We start from the raw sequence: 20,163 nt of genomic DNA, 5'->3' as shown, positions 1-20,163 counted from the left end.
ACGATCATGAGTTTGCCCAGTAAACCTATAAATACGGCTACAATTCCTGAAAATCCACATACTCAAAACAAGGAATTGGAAGTGAAGCCCACACGAAGCCAAGAAGCTCATATTTCTTTACCTGACAGTATTTGTATTTGGTTTATTTATAAAGCGCAACCAGGCCCAGGGGCATACGGGCACGTGCCCGTATAATGCGATAATGCATGACAAAAATAACGGCCTTGCTTAATGAAGTCACAAATGATGAAGACTCTAGCAACCTACATACCGATGAAGTGCACTCAGCGTCATCTAACCACTTGCTGCCAACAACATTGGATGTGTTACCCTTAACCGAACCTAATGGAGAGACAAAGAAAGCAGAGACCCAACGTGCTTGCTCAACACATTCAGACACTCGAAAAAAGGCGAAATGCGATATTAAACAAAGCTAGCACCCAGCCGAAAGTGAACACATTGTATCCCTCTGAAAAGACCAGAACGTCGCACAAAAACGAGATCTCCAAACGGATGAGCAACAACATAGTATCTGTCGAGAGAATATTCAGTGCGAAAGACAATTTAATATTAAACCGGAAAAATGCATTAAAGTTAATCCACCATAGCCAAAAAATAGGATTTATTAGATCAGAGGCCATAAAAATAGTGCAATTCATAAATGAGTAAAATATGGATTGGGTAAAACTGCACCTAAACTCGTCCCTTTCAAAAGATGCCATCTTAGAGCTAGGGAGCGATTAAACTCGTCCCTTTCAAAAGATGCCATCTTAGAGCTAGGGAGCGATTTTCTACTGTTTGGTTTTGAAATATCAACTGATGAAGATCATTTGAGAACAAAGAAAGTCGACAAAAAAGTGCCCTCGGATCAATCCCACACATCAGATCATCACATGATGGTCACCCATATGTGCTCAACAGAATTTAAAGGGGAAGTTGATTCAAAAATGTTATTGTCTCAAAAGATGGGCCATAATACAAATGATATATAAAACATTTATTTTAAAGAAAGCTATGTAAAATTTTGAGCAAATGAGGCTCAAAGTCAAACATTTCAAGCATTCAAAGGCATCCATTTTATGAAATGAATGAGCCTCGTGTGCTTGCTTTAAGCTCTGCTCTCGCAGTAATAATGAAGCAAAAGCCCACTACTGGGAGCTTTTGATTATTACAGCCAAGAGCAGAGAAAGCAGTCAGGCTCCTTCCTGCCCTGCTGGTGAGTGCTTCTCTGTTTTACTGCTTTCCTGGGCTCCCCTGACCTGGGGAGCCCAGAAAACAAGGTGAAAATCCAGGAAATTATAAATGCAACAGCATCATCCAAAGCCTCTGGTCCTGAAAATCTATTGAATGCAACCTTGAGAGCCCATCCGTCTGAATGGGCAACAATTCTAGAGATCATATTTACTGAAGTAATATGATCAGGTCGAATACCTCCTTCCTGGCAAGAAGCTATCATAATTCCCATTTTTAAAAAAGGAGCCAGGAACGATCCCTTCAACTATATCCAACTGCTGTTCCCCCTTCCCCACCCTCCTCCCGCCTCCGAGCCTGCTCCCCTGCCCCCACCCTCTGATTGGGCATTTTTCCTTCTGTTTGCTGCCTGGTCCTGCGCAGCTCACCTCGATCGCCACTTCCCATCTGTGGATCGAGGTGAGTGCAGCAGGTGTTAGGCCCTCCTGGGCCCGTTACAACTTGCTCCTTTAGTCCCCCTTGTGGCCCCCAGCACCCGTGCTCTCCATGGTTTGTCTTTCGTTTCACTGACCCTCTGCTGCTGCTGTTCCCCTTCCCCACCCTCCGCCCGTCTCTCAGCCTGCCCCCCTCTCCCCTGATTGGCTTGACTGCTCCTCTTACCGGACCCTCGGACCTCCCAGGGCAACCCGCGGCTAAGGGCCCCCAGGCAAAGGGTGGCTACCAAGAGGCGGCTCCAGTCAGTGTCTGCAGGAGAAGCCAGTGGCCCACTGTCAACCAGCAGTGACTAGGAAGGTAGGAGGGGCCCGGGTTTGGCATTGAACCTCTCTACCCTACAAAACTGTCCATATAGCGGACTCTCAAACGTATGGGTGTCCTGTTTCTAAAATGTGCATTGTTGAAAGTATTTAAAATTGCACTGTGAAACCTAGGCTTTTTCCCCACTATTCAGGACTCTCATACTTCAGTTTCCCCCTCCTCCCCCCGGTTCCTAAAATGTGCACTGTTGAAAGTATCTACTGCTACCCAGCGCCCCCGTCAGCTTGTCCAAAATCTAGTTGTCTTGTGTCTCTCTCTCTCGTCTGCTTGCATCCTGCCCCGTTGTCCTTCCCTAGTGTTCTCCCACCTACTCTATGGTGTTCTCTGTCTCTCCTATCTTTTCTAACTGCTTCTCTATCGACTATCCTGCAATCCTTTTTAAACTTCTTCCTACCAGATTTAGTGAGGACATCCTGCTCTCCAACCCAGGCCTCCTTATCGCCGACACCTATACCAGTGCCTCCTCCAAGCAAACATTCACCGACATCCTCTTTGTCGTTCCCTCACCAGACCAATGGACTCTACATATGGTCTCCGTGCTCTCTCCTTTCTCTTCCTCTACCATTAATGGTTGCTCCCAGTGGGAGGCCCTTCTGGCCTCCTTCCACTCCTCTAAGGTCATCATCAATGTTTACCTGAATGGTACCGTCTTGGTCCAGGGCCCTTAAACCAACCTTCTCCTCTTTGATAAGACACCTCCCGCGCCTCATCAATTTCCTTCCTTCACCTGCTGTCCCCTCTCCCCCCTCCACGGCCTCCTTGCCTCCTTGTCTCCCCCTGCTGTTTCCTCCTCCTCCTCCTTGGCTACCTTTCCCTCACCTCCTTCCTCGGGCTGCTTCTACACCTCCACAGGGCATACCTCTGATTTGTACCCCTCCCCAGAAGTCTTTCAAGGACGGCAACCGTCTCCATATTGCCTGATGTGTTGCCCTGTGTTGACCTGATCTTCCCAGAGTGGATTCCTGCCTCCGTCATTCCTACGCAGGCCTACTTCTCTTTTGAATGTCTCGTCTGCAGGTTCTCTCTCTCTCTCCCCTGGCCATTCCCTTACAGTCACTACCATGTATCGGCCACCTGGTCAGATCTCCTTTTTCCTCTCTGAGTGGGCAGACCTCTCCTCTTCCCCTCCTGGTTTCGACTACTCAACTCCTCCTTCTTGGAGACTTCAACATCCACCTGGATATTCTCTCGCTCATTTTTTTTCTCTCCCCCTCTCCCACTCTCTCCCTCTGGCCCGACTCACTCTGCAAGGCACACCCTGGATGTTCTGATCTCTTCAGACCTTCCCCTTTCGATCCCTCTCACCACTCCTCTCTCCTGGAGTGATCACTTTCTCCTTTCCTTTCATCTCACCCTCTCCACACCTCAGGCCAAGCCAACTCCAGCACTGCCACCTACCTTTACGGTTATCCGGCCGGCCCATGAAGCGTGTGTCAGTTGAGGCTTTCGCCATCACTTTCTCACCCCCTCCTCCCCCCTTGGCTGACTCACACCCTGACGGCCCTTTCCATGCTCCACTCTGCTATATCTGATACTCTCAATGTTCTTGCCCCCGTCCAGAGGATCCTCTTGAAACCCAAAGCCAAGTGCAACTCTTGGTACGACTCAGACCTCGCCACCCTTAAACGCAAGTGCAGGGTGGCTGAGAGGAAATGGCGGGCTTCCAGTACATCCTCTGACAAACTGGCCTGCCGTCTGCTCCAAAGGCAATACGGGCGCTCTGTTCGCACCATGAAGGGCCCACATCCAAGCCTGCGTGTCCGTGGCATCTAACAACTCGGCTGAACTCTTTAAAATCTGCAAGGAGCTGGCCAATCCTGCTGCAGTCTCTACCTCTCCTTTCCCCTCCCAGGCCCTTCGGACAGCCTTGGCTTCTCATTTCATTTCTAAAACTCAGGACATCCTGTCCTCCCTCTCCTCCCCTCTCTTCCTCTGGCCCTTCTACGGCCACCTCTCCTCTCTCCTTCTCTGCCTTTCCCCTGTTCTCCGCTGATGAGGTTTCTAGACAAGTCTGATCTATGAAAGTCTCGTCAAAACAGGTTCACCCCTGTTCCTCCAAAATCATCAAGGACCACATTGACACCCTGGCTCCTGCTCTGGCTGATTTCTGCAACCATTCCTTCGCCACTGGAGTCTTCCCCTCCCCTCTGCACCCTCTTCTTAAGAAACCCCCTGCTGACCACATCTACCCTGCTAACTACAGCCCAATCTCCATCACTCCTTTGCTGGGCAAACCCCTGGAAAAGCTAGCCATCTCCCAGCTAGATCGTCACACAATCTGTTGGTTGTCTCCATGACCATCAGGCTGGCTTCAGAGCTGCCAAAAGCACGGAAACTGCTATCCTGAACATCTGTGAAGACCTGCTCTCCAATCTTGATTCCAACAGCCCCCCCCCCCCCGTGTCCTCATCTTACTTGATCTCTCTTATTCCTTTCTGCTCAACCCTCTCCATGATAACTTGGGTATCATTGATCAGACCCTGGTTTGGCTGACCTCCTGCCTCTCCGATCGACCCTTCAACTTGGGTCCTTCCTCTCCTCTATCTCTACCTGTGGTGTTCCCCACGGGTCTAACCCCTCTCCCTGGCTGTTCAACCAATACCTGGCACTCCTTGCCCACTGCATTGTCGCCCTCTGCCCCAACTTTCAGTGCTATGCGGATGGAACTCATTTTCAGGCTCCCTTCCTCCACCTCTTCTTCTTCTCTCATCTCTGACTGTCTGTCCGGCATCCAGGAGTGGTGTGCCGCCAATGATCTCTGCCTTAGTGACAGTAACACAGATTCTCCTCATCGGCACACCCGCTCCCCCCTTTCCTGTCACCCTCTGGCCGGCCTCTCTTGGCCCTCTTCCTGCTCCCACCTGTGAGGCTAAAAACCTCAGGGTCATCTTCGACTCCACGCTTTCCTTCTCTCTTCACATTTGACGTCTCTAAGAAGTCACACTAGCAGTTGCACCTCATCAGAGGTATTCTTCCTTTCCTCTCCTTCCCCCAGAAGCTCACTCTCTCCAGAGCTCTGGTTCTCTCTAGGTTGGACTATTGCAACAGCCTCTTTCTAAATCTGCTTGCCTCTACTGTCCGCCCTCTGCAACTCATCCAAAACAGGACTGATACTTGTCCTTGGCCTCAAACCCAGGGATCGTATCTTTCCAGGACTGAAATCCCTGCACTGGCTCCCAGTGGCGGCGAGGATTAAGTTTGAAATCCTCTGCATTGTCCACAAGGCCTTCTGGGGCCTGGGACCTCAATACCTTCAACTCTCTCTTCCTAAATATCTTCCATCTCGAGCTCTTTGCTCATCCGCCTCCAAATCCCTCATGGTCAGTTGCTTCTCCAAGCAGCGAGTTGGTGGTCGATCTCTTTCTTTTGCTGGGGCCTCCAACTGGAATAGCCTCCCAGCGCCTCTGAAACTTGAAGAGAACCATCTCCGGTTCCGGAAGCACCTCAAGACCTTCTCTCTTTGCTTCTGCTTTCTCTCCTCCTCTCCCCTGTTGATCTCCTGGCTGAATCTGAAAGTGCACTGGTTACCTGCCTACCCTCTGATCTCGGGCCCAGGTGCCCTCCCCGCCAGTTACACACCTGCACTGCCCCTCTGGCAACCCTTGCTCTCTGGGACTGTTTCTGTATCACTACAGCCCGTACCAGCACTTGCCCCTGATGTCTGCACTTACCCTTGCCACCAGCTGGCTGCACCTTTATTTAATAGTATTTCTTGTTTACTGTTATCCTATGCACTGCACTGACCCCTGCCCCCCCTCCCCCTCTGCACTTGCACAATCTCAATGTCACCTGGCCTAGTAGGATCATTGTCTCCGTCTTGCCTTATTTCCCCTCCCTTGCCTCGTTGCGCCCTGAAACACTTGTGTATAGGCGCGTTATAAATGCCATATCATATCATAGACCTATAGCACTTCTTGATGTGCCAGGGAAAATCTTGCCAAGACTCATTCTTCGTGAATTCACAAAATGGCTTGATGCTAACAACCTTTTAGCTGGACATCAATCTGGTTTCATAAAACGTGTAAGAACTGTACTGAATTTAATAATTCTATCAGCAATTAAAACTCAAGCTATTATGAACACGCAACCAGTCTTCTTAGCACTAATTGATTTTAGACAAGCCTTTGATTCATTCTCTCGAGAACCTTTATGGTTATGGTTGAAGCTTTTAAATACAAAATGACCTCCACACATCATCTATTTTATCCAACAATTGTATTCAGATACTTCTATAAAAATTAAACTCACTACTGATGGCCTCCTATCCCAACCCATAGTGACATCCGTAGGATTAAAACAAGGGTTTATATTTAACTTTTATATTAATTACATTGAAACAGCTTTTAAGTCAGTGCTTTCCTTTCCTCTAAAGCTGGGACAGACAAATTGCGTGGATCTTATACGCTGATAATTTAGTGATTTTAGACAGGACTCCTATAGGACTCCAAAGACAATTGTCGACTTTGGACACCTATGCTCACATCATCTGTCTATCAATACGTTCAAATCTACTACTTTAATTCTCCACCATCACATCCCTAAATCAATTTAACTGGAAATTATCCAAAGCTTCAGTAACACAAGTATCATACTACAAAAACCTTGGTGTGAAGCTTAATACACATTCCTCAGATCGTCCATACAAAGAAGAATTAAAAAGTAGAATGAAATTACTATCCACTCAAGGAAAAGCACTTCAATTTAAATACGGTAAATTCTCCTACAAACTGGCAATAACTTTTTACAAGCTTAAAGTGGTTCCTATATTTACATATGGAGGACAGTCTAAACCCCCTACAATTCTCCACAATGGGATATCCTCGAAGGGGCATACTGGAGAAAGATTTGATCCCTTCTGCAGAGTGCACCCATCGCAATAATACAATATGAAACTGGCCTTATTGCACTGTCAGCAATTGTAGCCTGGCAATTTCTAGCAGCCTATCAGAAATAACTCATCTCCACTCCACCCACCTGTAATCTTTTACCAGTATTAAAATCAGCTCTTCTCCACCTGATCCTTTGCAGGTATGGCAAGCTTGTTGCCAAACTATCCGTGATACCGCTGACCTATCCTTAGACCTATTATTGGAGGAGCCTGATAAAGCGAAGTTAAAGCTTTGGAGGTGGGATTGGTGCAAGTTGCAACACTTGGGAAATATGCAACTCCTATGCCACGTTCAAATCCGGGGCCTTTCAACATAAAGCCATGCACCATCTCCTACTACAGATCCGGCCTATGCCACAGCAATCCTTCAAATGCGCTTACATTTATGGCCAACACACATTGACATCTATTCACAGAATGCTCATCCTTGGTAGAATCAAGAAAACTGTCCTTTTTTAAACATCTCAAAGAATTTAATTTGTTAACTAAGGAGCAAAAGTGGATTTACATATTTAATGCAAATAACATCTCAACAAATATAGCGTCAGTCCAGTTTCTCTTAGCCTTGAAGCTATCAGAAGAGCCATGAGCTAGGAAATCTTCTCTTATCCCCCTAATCTAGTTATCATTATCATTCACTGAACAATTTTAAACCAACATTTTAAGTGTATTGACAAAGAATCTTGTGTATCTTTTATTAGTGTCTTCTTCAGTAAAATAGGTTTATATTCGTATAGACGAAACTGTTTATTTATGAGTGTCATATTTTAGCATGTGTAAATTTATAATGTCATTACTTTTTCTAACAATGTAAGTACTTTAATACATTTTTATAATCTTGTAAAGCATGTGATGTACTGTATTATTCAAAATTTCCGATTTCTAAACTTAGGCAACTAAACATATGCACAGAATTACTGAATATTTATACGTAAAGATGTGAAGATCTAAGCAAATTATGTGATTTCAATCTTATGTTAAGGCATGTAAATGTTAAATTTGCACTACTAATGCAATGCTACAGATTATTGAAAAAGTTGAAAATATCAACTAAAACAATTTAAAAAAAAAAAAAGAAAGCTCCATTACAGGGCTTTTGCTTGATTATTGCAGCAAGAGCAGAGATTAAAATGAACAGAGGAGCTGCTTCAATTCACAAAATGGATGGCCCCATGTCAAAACTTTGAGCCTCATTTGCTCAAAATTTTACATAGGAACTTTCTCTAAAAATATTTTTTTATATATATATTTTTTATTATGGCCCATCTTTTGAGACAATAACATTTTTGAGTGAACTTCCCCTTTAATTCTCTAAAAGGGGGGAGCTCAAACCATTTGCTTTTGAGAGTTTCAATAATGTATGTACGACCGATCCAGAACATTTGACAAAAAGACAAGTCACAATGACTCAACTGCCCATGGATAGCTAGCTCTATCTTCCACTCACAACCAATAGAGCCAGGAAAAGAGCTGACAAAGACTCCTAAAAATTGCATCATGGAACACGCGCAGCTTTAGTCATTTGTTCAATACTGGCAACCTGGGGTTAGAAAAATAGGACATACTGTGCCTCAGGGAAACATAGGCTTAGAGTGTCTCCCATCTCCCATCTCAATCCTGCTATAAAGGGAAAGCTGGCAGACCTCATTCTAGTTTGCTGTCAGGATAAGTCTAGGGCTAACTGTGAAAGAAACTCAAAACCCAAACTCCTTAGTCCAAATATCAACAGTCGAAAAACAATCGAAGCTTGACTCGAGAAAAACACTATTGGTTATGTGCAATGTGTATAACAGTGTAGACAAGTTCAACTATGACACCTTCATTGTAGTGATATTGAAAGCATTAGATGATATACTATTGGCCCACAAAGACCCCCACATTCTTCTGTGCAGAGATTTAAACATGCGCTTGGTTGATGAACTCCACCCGATCCTTCTCGTCTCACATCACAGACATCTCTAAAAGTCCCACTACCAACTGCACCTTCTCAGAGGTATTTACCTTTTCTCCCCTCCTTCCCCCCGCCCCCTGAGGCTCACTGTGTCCAGAGCCTTGGTCCTCTCTAGGCTGGACTACTGCAACAGCCTCTTTCTCAACCGGCCCTCTTCTACCCTCCGTCCTCTTCAACTCATCCAGAACAGAACCGCAAGACTTATCCTTGGCCTCAAGCCCAGAGACCACATCTCTCTGGCGCTGAAATCACTTCACTGGCTCCCCGTGGTTTCAAGGATTAAGTTCAAGACCCTTTGCATTGTCCACAATGCTTTCTGGGGTCTGGACCCACTATCTACAACACTCTCTTCCTAAATACTCACCGTCCCGAGCCCTCCGCTTGTCTTCCTCCAACACTCTGTGGGTGAGCCGCTTCTCTGAGCAGAGACTTGGGGACGGTTGGGGGGGGGGGGGAAGAGATCTTTATCCACTGAAAGTGCCTCCCTCTGTAACAGCCTCCTTGCCTCTCTCCGTCTTGAGCCAGAGCTTTAAGTTCCGGAAATGCCTCAAAACTATCCTCTTCGCTTCCTCCTTCTCCCTTTCCCTCCCCTGCTAACCACCTCTTTCGGCTCTCACTCTCTCTCCTCTACTTCTGCTCAGTTTCGCTGTAGCTTCAGAGCCTCACAGTTCCCAAGCTTCCTCGCCAGTCTACTGCACTTGCACCCACGCCTTGCACTTGCCGCAGCACTACTGCACTTCGGTTACGACCCAGGAGAGTGGTATCTCTCTGCACTTAACCCAGGTTCTGATGGGACTGGGCACAGTTGGTCCCTGTTGCCCACCAACCCTCCACACACACTTCATGTTTCTGTTCACCTGCATAATCTGAATGAACCATGCCTAGTAAGATCATTTGTCTTGTGTTCCCCATGTCTTCCCCTCACATGCATGGTTGCGCTCTGAAACACTTGTGTATAAGCGCATAATAAATAAACAATAAACTATGTCTAATCATAAATCACAGAAATCTGAGTAGAAATCCACTAAAATGGACAGATTCATTTTCAGGGCGCGAATTCCAGATGCTGAATGCAGCAACCCAAGGAGATATCCCAGAAATACAACTTGGAACATGGGAGTGCTATGAGCCTGTTTAGACTACACATTTGTCTCTGCTAACCTTGTGCAACTGGTAGAAAGGTTTAAAGTTATCCAGATTCCAACAAGCGATCACAATCTCTTGAAAATAACCTGCAAACTCGAGACGCAGATCGACATCCCGGAATCGGAATATGTTCAGCCCCAAGAAATATCACAAGGGAGAAACAGATTGCATTTAAAAACTAATTAAGTAAATCGACATAACTAACCAATTTGACAGATTTCTCAATGGAACCAAGGCTAGTTCTGAATGCACATGGTTACTCAAGATTTCCACGAAAGCCGAAGAGCCCATGAAAAGCCATCCTTCGCTCCAGTGCACCTAACAAACACCCTGGTGACCGAAGAGAAGAAACTTCTACGAGCTGGCCTGAGAAAGGGCATCCCGATAATCATTAAAAAAAAAGAAAGTTTAAAAGAACTGTCTAATTGCAACCAAAGTGACAAGAGCACAATACGACGCCAAACAAATGCTAAAGGTTGACCAGAACACCACCAGACACTTATGGGAGCTCATCAATAACAGTCGCTTCCAGATGAGCCTACAAATTACCAAAGTAACAGAGACCGCCTGGATATCCCATTTTTCTGCTTTGTTTGCGCCAATACCAACGGCAACACTGCCAGCTTCCACACCGTCAACTGGCTCCTAGGCAATTAAGTGTAACTTGGATGACATGAAGACATTGATCAAATGGCTAAATCCATCACGTGCCCCTGGTCTTAATGACCTGACAAACACAATGTTAAAGGCATATATCGGCCCCTGGTCAGAGTTCATTTGCCTTCTGTCTGACCAAATCAAGACCACCAGAGCAATACCTCGATCCTGGACACGTGCCATTACAATACCCATTTTCAAAAAGGGCGACAGAGGACCCAAGAAACTAGCCCCACTGCCCTTCTCGATATCATGGGCAAACTATTTGGTTCAATCTTGTTGTGAGACCTGAATAACTGGGCAACCAGAAGCGGCTGCCAAGACAAAAGACAAACCGGCTCTGTCAAAGGCATTGGTACGACTTTAAACCTTTTCATATTAAATGTTCTAAAACTTAGAGCCATACAGCAGAACGTGACTTACTACCTTGCATTCATGGCCCTCGAACAGGCGTTCGATAGTGTCAATAGACACGAGCTGTGGATGAAGCTCTGAATGTGGAGATGCCCTGAAGACTTGGTGAGCGCCATCATTGCACTGTATTCAGAAACCTCTATTGAGTTTAGGATTTCTAGTCAAGGTGACCTTACAAAAAAAAAACAATTAACATATCATGGCTTAAAACAGGGTTGCCCACTAGCTGCCACATTATTTAACCTATACATATCTGATCTCCAAGACTCACAAAACGCAGTGATCGCTTTTCCACCAAAGATCAATAAGCTACCTGTCTCACAGATCCTCTACGCAGATGATCTGGTCTTCATAGACAAAGCCCCCATCGGCCTGCAGCATAGACTGAATGATTTCTTAGCATTACTACCAGCAATGATCCAAGGATAAATACAACAAAAACATATAATGGAAGTATCCAGTCTCGCTAAGCGGCCTACCAAAGGGAAAGTTAGTTTCATGTGAGTTTGGGAAACCAGAAGCTGCTGCAAGTAAAGTTGACATACTTGGGGATCCAGTTCAACCTTAACATAAATGAAAAAGAATGGTTTGACACCCTGAGATCTAAAACAATAAGATTATCTGCTCAGGGACAGGTGATTCATAAACGATATGGGACCTAAACAATCATCCCAGTCATCACTTTCTACAAACAGAAAGTGCTTCCGATACTGACCTATGGAGCAGAAGCTCTCCGGAACTTAGCCTGGCAAACATGGCCCATTTTAGGAGGACTGTTTTGGAGGCGAGTAACAGACTTCCTAAAGGGCTCCCAATAGCCTCAATCAGATTAGAATTGGGCCTTCAATCTATGGAGTCGGCTGTCCTATGGAAGACACTATCCTTGTACACGAAATCTATGACTGATTATCTCCTTCCACTGGACATCATTAGAAACGTAGCGGCCAAAGACTGAAGTGCTGCTACAAAGATGGAAAAGCAAATGTGCGTTATGGCTTATCAACATCGAAGCCTCAGTTGATATGCTGATAGCCAACCTAAAAGTTAAACAAATATCTAAGTGAATATGATTGGATAAAGACGCAAGCCACAGGATCTAAATACGGACTGTCAATACCACTCAAATGCAAAAGACGAGCCCTCAATTTCTTACCTGCAACTTTCTAAATTTCCATTAAGCTACTGCCGAGACTTATTCGTAAGGCTTCGACTAAATACCTTACCAACTGGCGAAGTCTTACAAAGACGACTGACAATGACATGCAACGCCTCATGCAGATTCTGTGAAGCCAGTGACGCAAAGGAATCTTTAGAACATATAACAGTTACCTGCAAAACATTACGAGAACTGAGATCTAAATACCCATCTAGTAGACAAGGTCATGTCCTTATCCGCCGAGGAATGGTGGGACCTGCTTCTACAGGGGAGAAATGTATTGATGATACAAGCGACAATGACATTTCTGGAAGAAGTCTTACAAAAGCCCTTGAGAGAAGTAACGATCTAAAACATTAGCTTTCCTAAACCAAGCTCCTAGTGAAATAGACCTACACACTTACTCACTATATGGCTATGTAACGCAATGCTTTCTCCTATTTTCTTTCTCGATCTAGATTTAAGCTCCATATGAATATGATAATTAGATGAGTCTTTTTGAAAGGTTTAAATAAACCAAACAATTTTAAAAAATGTAAAAACTTGAGAGTACCTTTAATGTCTTCATATGCATTTCCTTCATCGGAATGTAAGTAACATTGTGACTATTTCTAGTAAACTATTTTTGCATTGAAATATATGAATCGGGTAACCGTCGCTAAAATGTTTTACTAATTGTTGATAGCCATTGGCTAGGGTTTATGTTTCATTCTCGCTCTGCCTATAATATATTATTATATGTGGCAGTCCATTAATATTTGGATAATGCCCTAGGGAGTTCAAAAGAATATGGAGTACTGTATTAGACCTTAGCGTTTAATTATTGAGTTTCCCTTTTAATCCGTACCCTACGATATGTGTTCAGTACTAACCATCAGATCTAGGGCCTTCCACTAATACTAAGGTTACGATGTGTCTTGTGGTATTGCAGTTAATTGTGTACTTATCGGTTTGTTAGGATTTATGATTCCCAGGTTCACCCCACTCCCCCGGGAGTTTATGTTGGGTGCTATGTTCTATGCACGCTCATTTTTCAAGTGTCATATTATTGGAGATGTCCAACAAGTATAGGGACTATTGTTTGCATTACAGAATGCTACAGGTTCGTGTCACAACGCTTTTGCATGAAAGTTGCATGTCCTAGGTGTAAAGTACTGGAGGGGGGTGTCTGTACTTCTGCTCTCTATATGGTAGAGGAGAGGCACAGAGGACCCCAGCCAAGATTCTCTATAAGGTAGCAATGGACGAGCAATCAAGGCCTAGCTTCTCAGGAGGTGATGCAGGCTGGTTCTTAAGTACAGTGTAGTCCCCAAGCCCCCACAAAGGAATGTCCACACACTGTATTACTGAAAACACAGTCTTTATATAATTAATATTCAAAGGTATGTACACCATTACAATAACTCACTTTGCACTCCGAAGTCAACAATGGCAAATAAATACAGTTCTAAAGTGGTACGACCAATATTATCAGATCTCATTAAAGTGCATCAACTATACTGTTAAAATGTCACACAGATCAATAACAAGGAAACCAGCAATAGAGATGGGAAGGAAAGCAAGATGGTTGAAACAATAGGCAGATTTCTGGCCCCTACCACTAGACACAGTGCTGTGTGGAAATCCCCCCCCACCTGGGCAACCTGTAAAATAAAGATATAGCACAAGCCCAGTCCATATATTGCTCAATAGTCTTATTTCCTCCTATAATGTTTTTACCCCCCCAATGTACCTGGTGGAGCAGAGTTCTCCGAAGAAGCGTCGATGAATCCTTCTTGAGTGACCCCCTTTCAAGCAGGAGTCATGGATTGTCGAGAGGCATCGAAGAAAGTGAACGTGGCGTCGACGGCGTCAATGAAAAGTTGAAGGGTGCCGAGACCACAGCGTCGATCCAGGCGGTGCTCGTCGGCGACGTCCTGCGAGGATGAGGTGTGCGGGGCACCTCGCCATTTGATAGTGCTGGACCGCAAATAGTTTCAGAAGAACTGTGGCCCAACAAGGGCGTTGAGTCGAAGTCTTTGTGGCCTTCAGGTGGCGGGAAACCCACCGGCGGATTCTTGTCGGCGGCCTCGACTCTCTCCGGCAGGATAAAGCGGTCGTCGGTGCGGACAAGGGAGTCCTTCGATTCAAATGTTCTTAGGCAAAGGAGCGGGCGGCTCCGTCGTCGGCGGCTCGGCATCAAGCGGTCCCCTCTTTGGGGGCAACACAACTTCGACGGGCCTCCAGCGGTTACACAAACCTGCGAACGCTGGTCGATTGCAATGGACTTCGACGGCGGCGAAGTCCGGGTGCTTCACTTCGATCTCCTCGGCGGTCCCATCTCCGGTCGGCAGCCTTTCGAGGGGTCTGACTCCCAGGGAGCTTCGGCGAAGGTCAGCGGTGCTCGATGGTCCCTCAGAGCACGGGAAGAGGGCGCCTTACCAGGTCCTCTCTCGGATCAGTGTTCAACAAATTCGGCAGCTTTCAGATCAGGTCGAAGCCAATGCAACAGCAAGTCTTCTTCCAGCTGGGTGTCGTGGATAAACAGTTGAGACACTGCTTCTGAACAATTTCCAGTGGTGAGAGGTCCCCAGATATAATATCCTGTCTCTCATCCACACAGCTGGGTCACACTCAGCAGCCAATCATACAGAAGGGCATTCATGCAGTCAGCCAGCCAATCAGGCACACAGTGCATTCAGGCCATCCGCCTCCCTCTCAGACACTCACAACAAGGAATGTGGATTGGGACAAGTACCCAGCCATTCAACACTACACACTGCAGTCAGGCCAGTTTTGGGCAGGGCTGTCTCAGTCTGTCTCTCATACCAGAAACCAGACAGCCACAACAAGAAGTGCATATTGGTCACACACTCCATTCACCCAGGTCCCACACACAGGGTGTACCCACAACATACAGTCACTGGGAAGGCTCCAGCCAGTCTGGACTGGACTTCACACCACCACCATATATGGAACTTCCACCCAACAGCCAGTCAGGGGGAAGGGAGGGAGTCAGGGCTTCCCAGGACTTTGGGAAAACAAGGTAACAGGCAATAGAAAGCAAGAGGCCACAGGAGCCATCTTGTTTTCTATCAGGAATCAACTGATTCCAATGGCAGGACCTGGACATCCCAAAATGGAGGATACTCAGGGCACCTGTCAAATTCAGCATGGAGCTGCCACCAGCTCATACCGTGCTCTGTGAGCCACCCACAGGTGCCCAAAAACATACACTAGGGGCGCAGGGTTGTAACCCCACCCATGGGTGCCATAAGGGTATATATCATGTTAGGTTAAGGTACTATATAAACTAGACACAGAGGCAAGTTTGAGCAGCAGGGTCATGGGTGATGCTTTGAACCAATAGGATTAGCCTTATCAAATCATTCCACGACAGCAAGTCCAGTAAAAAGGTCTAACCCTGCCCAGCAATCCCTTAAGCTTTAACCCTAGAGATGGGAGGATTTCGCCAGGGTACGCTTGGGTGACCCATAGGAGGGTTTCCATAGTGTCATCTGCAGTGACTTCATGCAAGTGCAAAGGTTATGTTTCAAATTACTGATTAAATGAATGATGGACAAAGGACACATGCCATTAGTGTTCTAGCATGGGATCATCCTAAAATACATATCCTTAGAATACTTTTCTCATGACAAGGAAGGCATTGAAACATTAGGTTCCATACTGAACAATATATATTTTTTTTAAATAATTGATGGAATTCATCAAGCTCAATAATTTTCTCTAACGCAACTATGGCGAAAGCTTCCGATCCTGCAACTTTTGTAGGTGCTTCAGATCGGTTCTTGCAGTGGCGCCAGACATAGCTTAAATTAATTTTCTATCCACCCTCTGCTCTAGAATAGCCAATGAGGTTTACAATACGAACAGTCCCTATAGTTAGTGCGTTGCATAACACTATTTCATACCTTACAGAACCATCACAATCTCTCCAAGCACTGGATCCCTTTATGGAGCACACATAAAACATGAGTCACAGATTGTATAATGGCTCCCCAAAACAGGATCACAAAACAAATATACACACAAACTTCGTGCTTTCGTAAAATAAACCATGCCATTGGTGTATCCACAGTTGAGATTTATTTCTTAGCAACACTATCAGCAACAAAGCTTAGAGTTGTTTTTGCGACCACATTCGGATGACAAGCTCACCTGGTACCTTCCTTTGTGTTTTGATAGCCTTCTGCCATGTCATTCACTGCTGCAACATTCTTCCAGAACAGAAGCTCAACATATGCCTTGTTGTTGGTGGTTGCCAAGGTGAAGAACTTGTTGACAACGTATTTGGCAAATGTCACCAGCTCCTGCCACAGAAAGAGGCAAATTGATGGTAAACATTTTGGGGCAGCAGTGTGATCCTAAAGCCAACCACAAACTCCACAGGCACAATTGCTCTGGCACTGCACAATGCCTGAATGTGCTCTTGTACTCCATACTACAGTTGGTCCTTGTGGTTACATTCATCCCTCTACAGTATATGACTCTCAACCCATGGTTATAGTGGCCCACCATTCTCTCCCTCGTGCTTCCCCTTAAGCAGTTTCCTTAGGGGGATCTTTAGGCTTGTTTAAGCTATTGAATAATTGTAGGGTAAAGCCTACCCTCAGGAAATGCTGACTAAGTAGAAGGATTTTACTAGACAATTAGTTTAGGGTTCAGTAAGATAAATCCACATCTTGGTTTGCAGGGACTCTCTGAATGCTGCCAGACTCACCACAGGGTGAATGTGTAAGGCAGCTAAATCTGTACTCTCAAGAGTTGCGCGGGCGGAGAAAGGGTACAGGGTAGTATACAATTAACAACAGTAAGGAAATGGTCACATGAAAATATTCACTTTAGATCACCCTTGCAGAAAAGATAAGGTAGTATGTTACAGGTGATTCGCTTTTCACAATAGTGTCTCTTTGAGGGCTGTGAAATCAGCATAAGTATCTAAATGTTGAGGAATCAAGTTTGAATAGTGTTTAGAGGCTAGCAAAAACCCAATGTTAGTCAAAGGGATAAACCCGAGAATGTGTCGATTTATGTTTTTATTTGATATATGCACAGAGATCTCAGAGCACAGAACACTTGACAATTTGAGGTCAACGACCTGGGTGAAGTAGCATAAGCAGTGTGGAAGATCCCAGTATATGTCACATTTAACACCCCAGCAGGTACCATTCCAGTACTTTCCCTATGTTGTTCAATTTTCTATAATGCACAATTCTAGTACACTGTTTACAATAACACAATTCAGTACACTCGTAGTTTACAATGGCAATTCTAGTCCAGCTGCCAACATGCCAGTATATTTCCATTATGCAAAATTCCTATATACACAGTTTGACAAACCTAATATGTTCCCAGTTCTAAAAGAAATTTAGAATATTGCCATTTTGAATGCCAATCTACTCCCAATTCGCACTATCCCAGGAGATTACTATTCTCGATCCCAGTTTACTACTAGCTTGAATATATCAGAATACTGCATTGGGTAATCTCAAATCAGACACAATAATCATGAAGAAGAAGCCTAATAGAATGGTCTGAATCGCGAGGTAACTCTGGACTCACACCAAGTTTTGGCTTCCTTCCTGTGTGTGAAAAAAGCGCCTAGGACGGCATAAAGCGTCAACAGTATGCTGGTGGTAACTAAAAAGTGTATTAACAAATAATGGAGGTAAGATTGTGCCTTTATAAATAATACCATTTCTGGCAATACTACACTGCTGAGGAGATTTGTCTGAAGCCTCTGAAGAGGGGTTTAAGGAGTCCAACCTTTACTGTCAGTGCAGGGTTTCCACCAAGTTAGTTCAAACTCTCATGGGGAAAATGTAATAGAGCAGTCCAGTTACACTATACGAGAATGTAAACAAACACGCACGCTAGTATGTATTTTAAAACTGTATAGTCTCTTTATAAAGTGTGTGCATTAAAGAAAGTTCTACAAGAGATAAGTACAAACCAACAATGAATGCTAACAGTAAGTGTGTCCAAAAGGGAAAGGGCACATAAGGTACTTTAAAACAAAATGGTTGAATTTTAAACATTTGTATAGCATAATACTGCAAAACTGACTGCATCTGGGCACTACAGCACCAATCAGATAATCTGAGGGCGTTAGAGAATTCCACTGATGAAGGGCCTGGAAAGAAAATATTTTCCACACTTGTGCAGAGCATCCAGTTGCTTGATTTGATATGCATCCAGTTGCTTGATTTGATATGCTAACAGCCCAGAGTATAAAACATTTTTATAAACCAATTTTGAATGGTTAGGGAGCCGACTTAGACGTGGTAGTCCTCTAAGGTTAAAAGGCAGCACACGCAAAAGTGGATGGAAGGAAACCACTGACAGCTGCATTGATCTGGTATTAAAGCACAAGATCTGTGTCCCATATGACACCCAGTTATACCAACTTTGCTGAAATTAGGTGTTAGTTTAGTCACAATTGACACAGTATTGTGCCTGTGAAGCAAATGACCGGGACCAAGGATGACATTGGTTTTAGTGAGGTCACTCATCCAGTTTCTAATCTTATGCATGCAAGGTATAAGAGTGGGGAAGTGGTCAATATGTCAAGTGATATGCATGTCTACCTGGGGTTCATCTGCTGCTTCCCAATTCTAGTTTAAAAGTGGTCGCTGTAAGGGGTCAAGAGTAAAGACTCAGACACAGTAACAGGTTTTGTATTAACTTTGAACTTTTATTCGTCATAAAAGAAAAAAGGGGTGGAGAAGTCCCATCTGCCCCTGACCCTAAGAGGGGTTTCTCTGCCCCAACACCAGTAAGGCGCGTCAGTGTCAGGATGTTAACAAATAAAGCGTCCTCTGTCATGTGTCCAAAAACCCTAAATTGACCCTTACATGCTAAACTAAATACAAAGTGAAAATGGGGCTCTCTAAGTTTTAGACTTATAGCTTCCTCTTACAGTTTCAAACAAAGTTCTAAGGTGCTTGTAATGATGAAGCTGACAGCAGCTGGGTTGAAGGAACTTAAATAGCCTTTATTCAGGATCAACAAAAAAAAAACAAAAAAAAATGATGGCTCAAGATTCTCAATTAACCTTCTTTCTTCCTCAGTGATATGGATGAACAATGAAAAGGTGACGCCTAGTCCTCGTATGCCCAGAGCATCTCAGGTGCAGTTCTCTCTCTCTCCTGTGTTCTGAAAGAGAATCGGAAAAACACACACAGTCCATCAGTTTAATCCTTATATAGGGGATGGGGCTGTTTGGACCAATCAGGGCTGCTCTGGGCTCTTTTTCTATAAATATTCCCCAAGCCCGCCCCCTTTCTCTTTGCCCGAGGTTCACCATCCAGCCTCTCCCGGCAACACTGGAAACTTGCGGGGTTCCTCTGCCTCCATGCAAGCTGACACAAGTAAACTTTCCGGAGCGTTGTTTTTCAAACAGGCAGATGAGTAAAATGTGGAAAATGGGGAGCGGGACACGTTCCTTATCGTGTTGGCTTCTGTTACTTGATTTTGTTTGGTTATGAGGGAAGCCGCGTGGTTCATGGCTGAACGGGAGACGGGTGTGTGTAGGAGACTGTATTCCCTTGCCTGATGTTCCTTCTGGTCGGGACTCGCAGTTGAACGCGATGGTTCCCTGTCAGCCGTGTCCATTTCGGAAAATGACCGGTTGTGAATGAAGGGAGCGGGAACTGCTGAGTCATTACTGTTTGTCTGTCATCAATTCGGCTCCATGCAACCAGGGAGCGGGAACCGCTGGGTCATTACAATCCGTCTCCTCAGCTCCATGTGACGCTGGGTTCAGCCCTGGCAGGCGGCGTTGCTCTCCCCCCCCCCTCTCTGCGGCTCCGCGGCAGTCTTCCTTCCTCCTGGGGTTGATTACACGACCTTAGTTTCCCCCGTCTTTTCACCCCTTCATCCCGTTCACAGTGCTGAAAAGAAATATAGCTCCACAGGGAAAGTTGCCCCTTCCCCTGTGTTTTT

General features: G+C 45.1%; 1 protein-coding gene across 3 annotated transcripts in view; it reads right to left on the bottom strand.

Annotated features, from left to right (window-relative positions):
- Positions 1 to 20,163, bottom strand: part of TIMELESS (timeless circadian regulator) — a 1,506,051-nt gene that overhangs the window by 447,224 nt on the left and 1,038,664 nt on the right. For all 3 annotated transcript variants that reach the window (XM_069653695.1, XM_069653693.1, XM_069653694.1), the window contains one exon: positions 16,378 to 16,529. In XM_069653695.1, the coding sequence (XP_069509796.1) occupies positions 16,378 to 16,529 (152 nt within the window). The remainder of the gene's footprint in view (positions 1 to 16,377; positions 16,530 to 20,163) is intronic.

Source organism: Ambystoma mexicanum, chromosome 3q (assembly GCF_040938575.1).
Source record: "Ambystoma mexicanum isolate Mex_15411 chromosome 3q, UKY_AmexF1_1, whole genome shotgun sequence".
Lineage (NCBI taxonomy): Eukaryota > Metazoa > Chordata > Amphibia > Caudata > Ambystomatidae > Ambystoma > Ambystoma mexicanum.
This window is presented reverse-complemented; position numbering and strand designations above follow the sequence as displayed.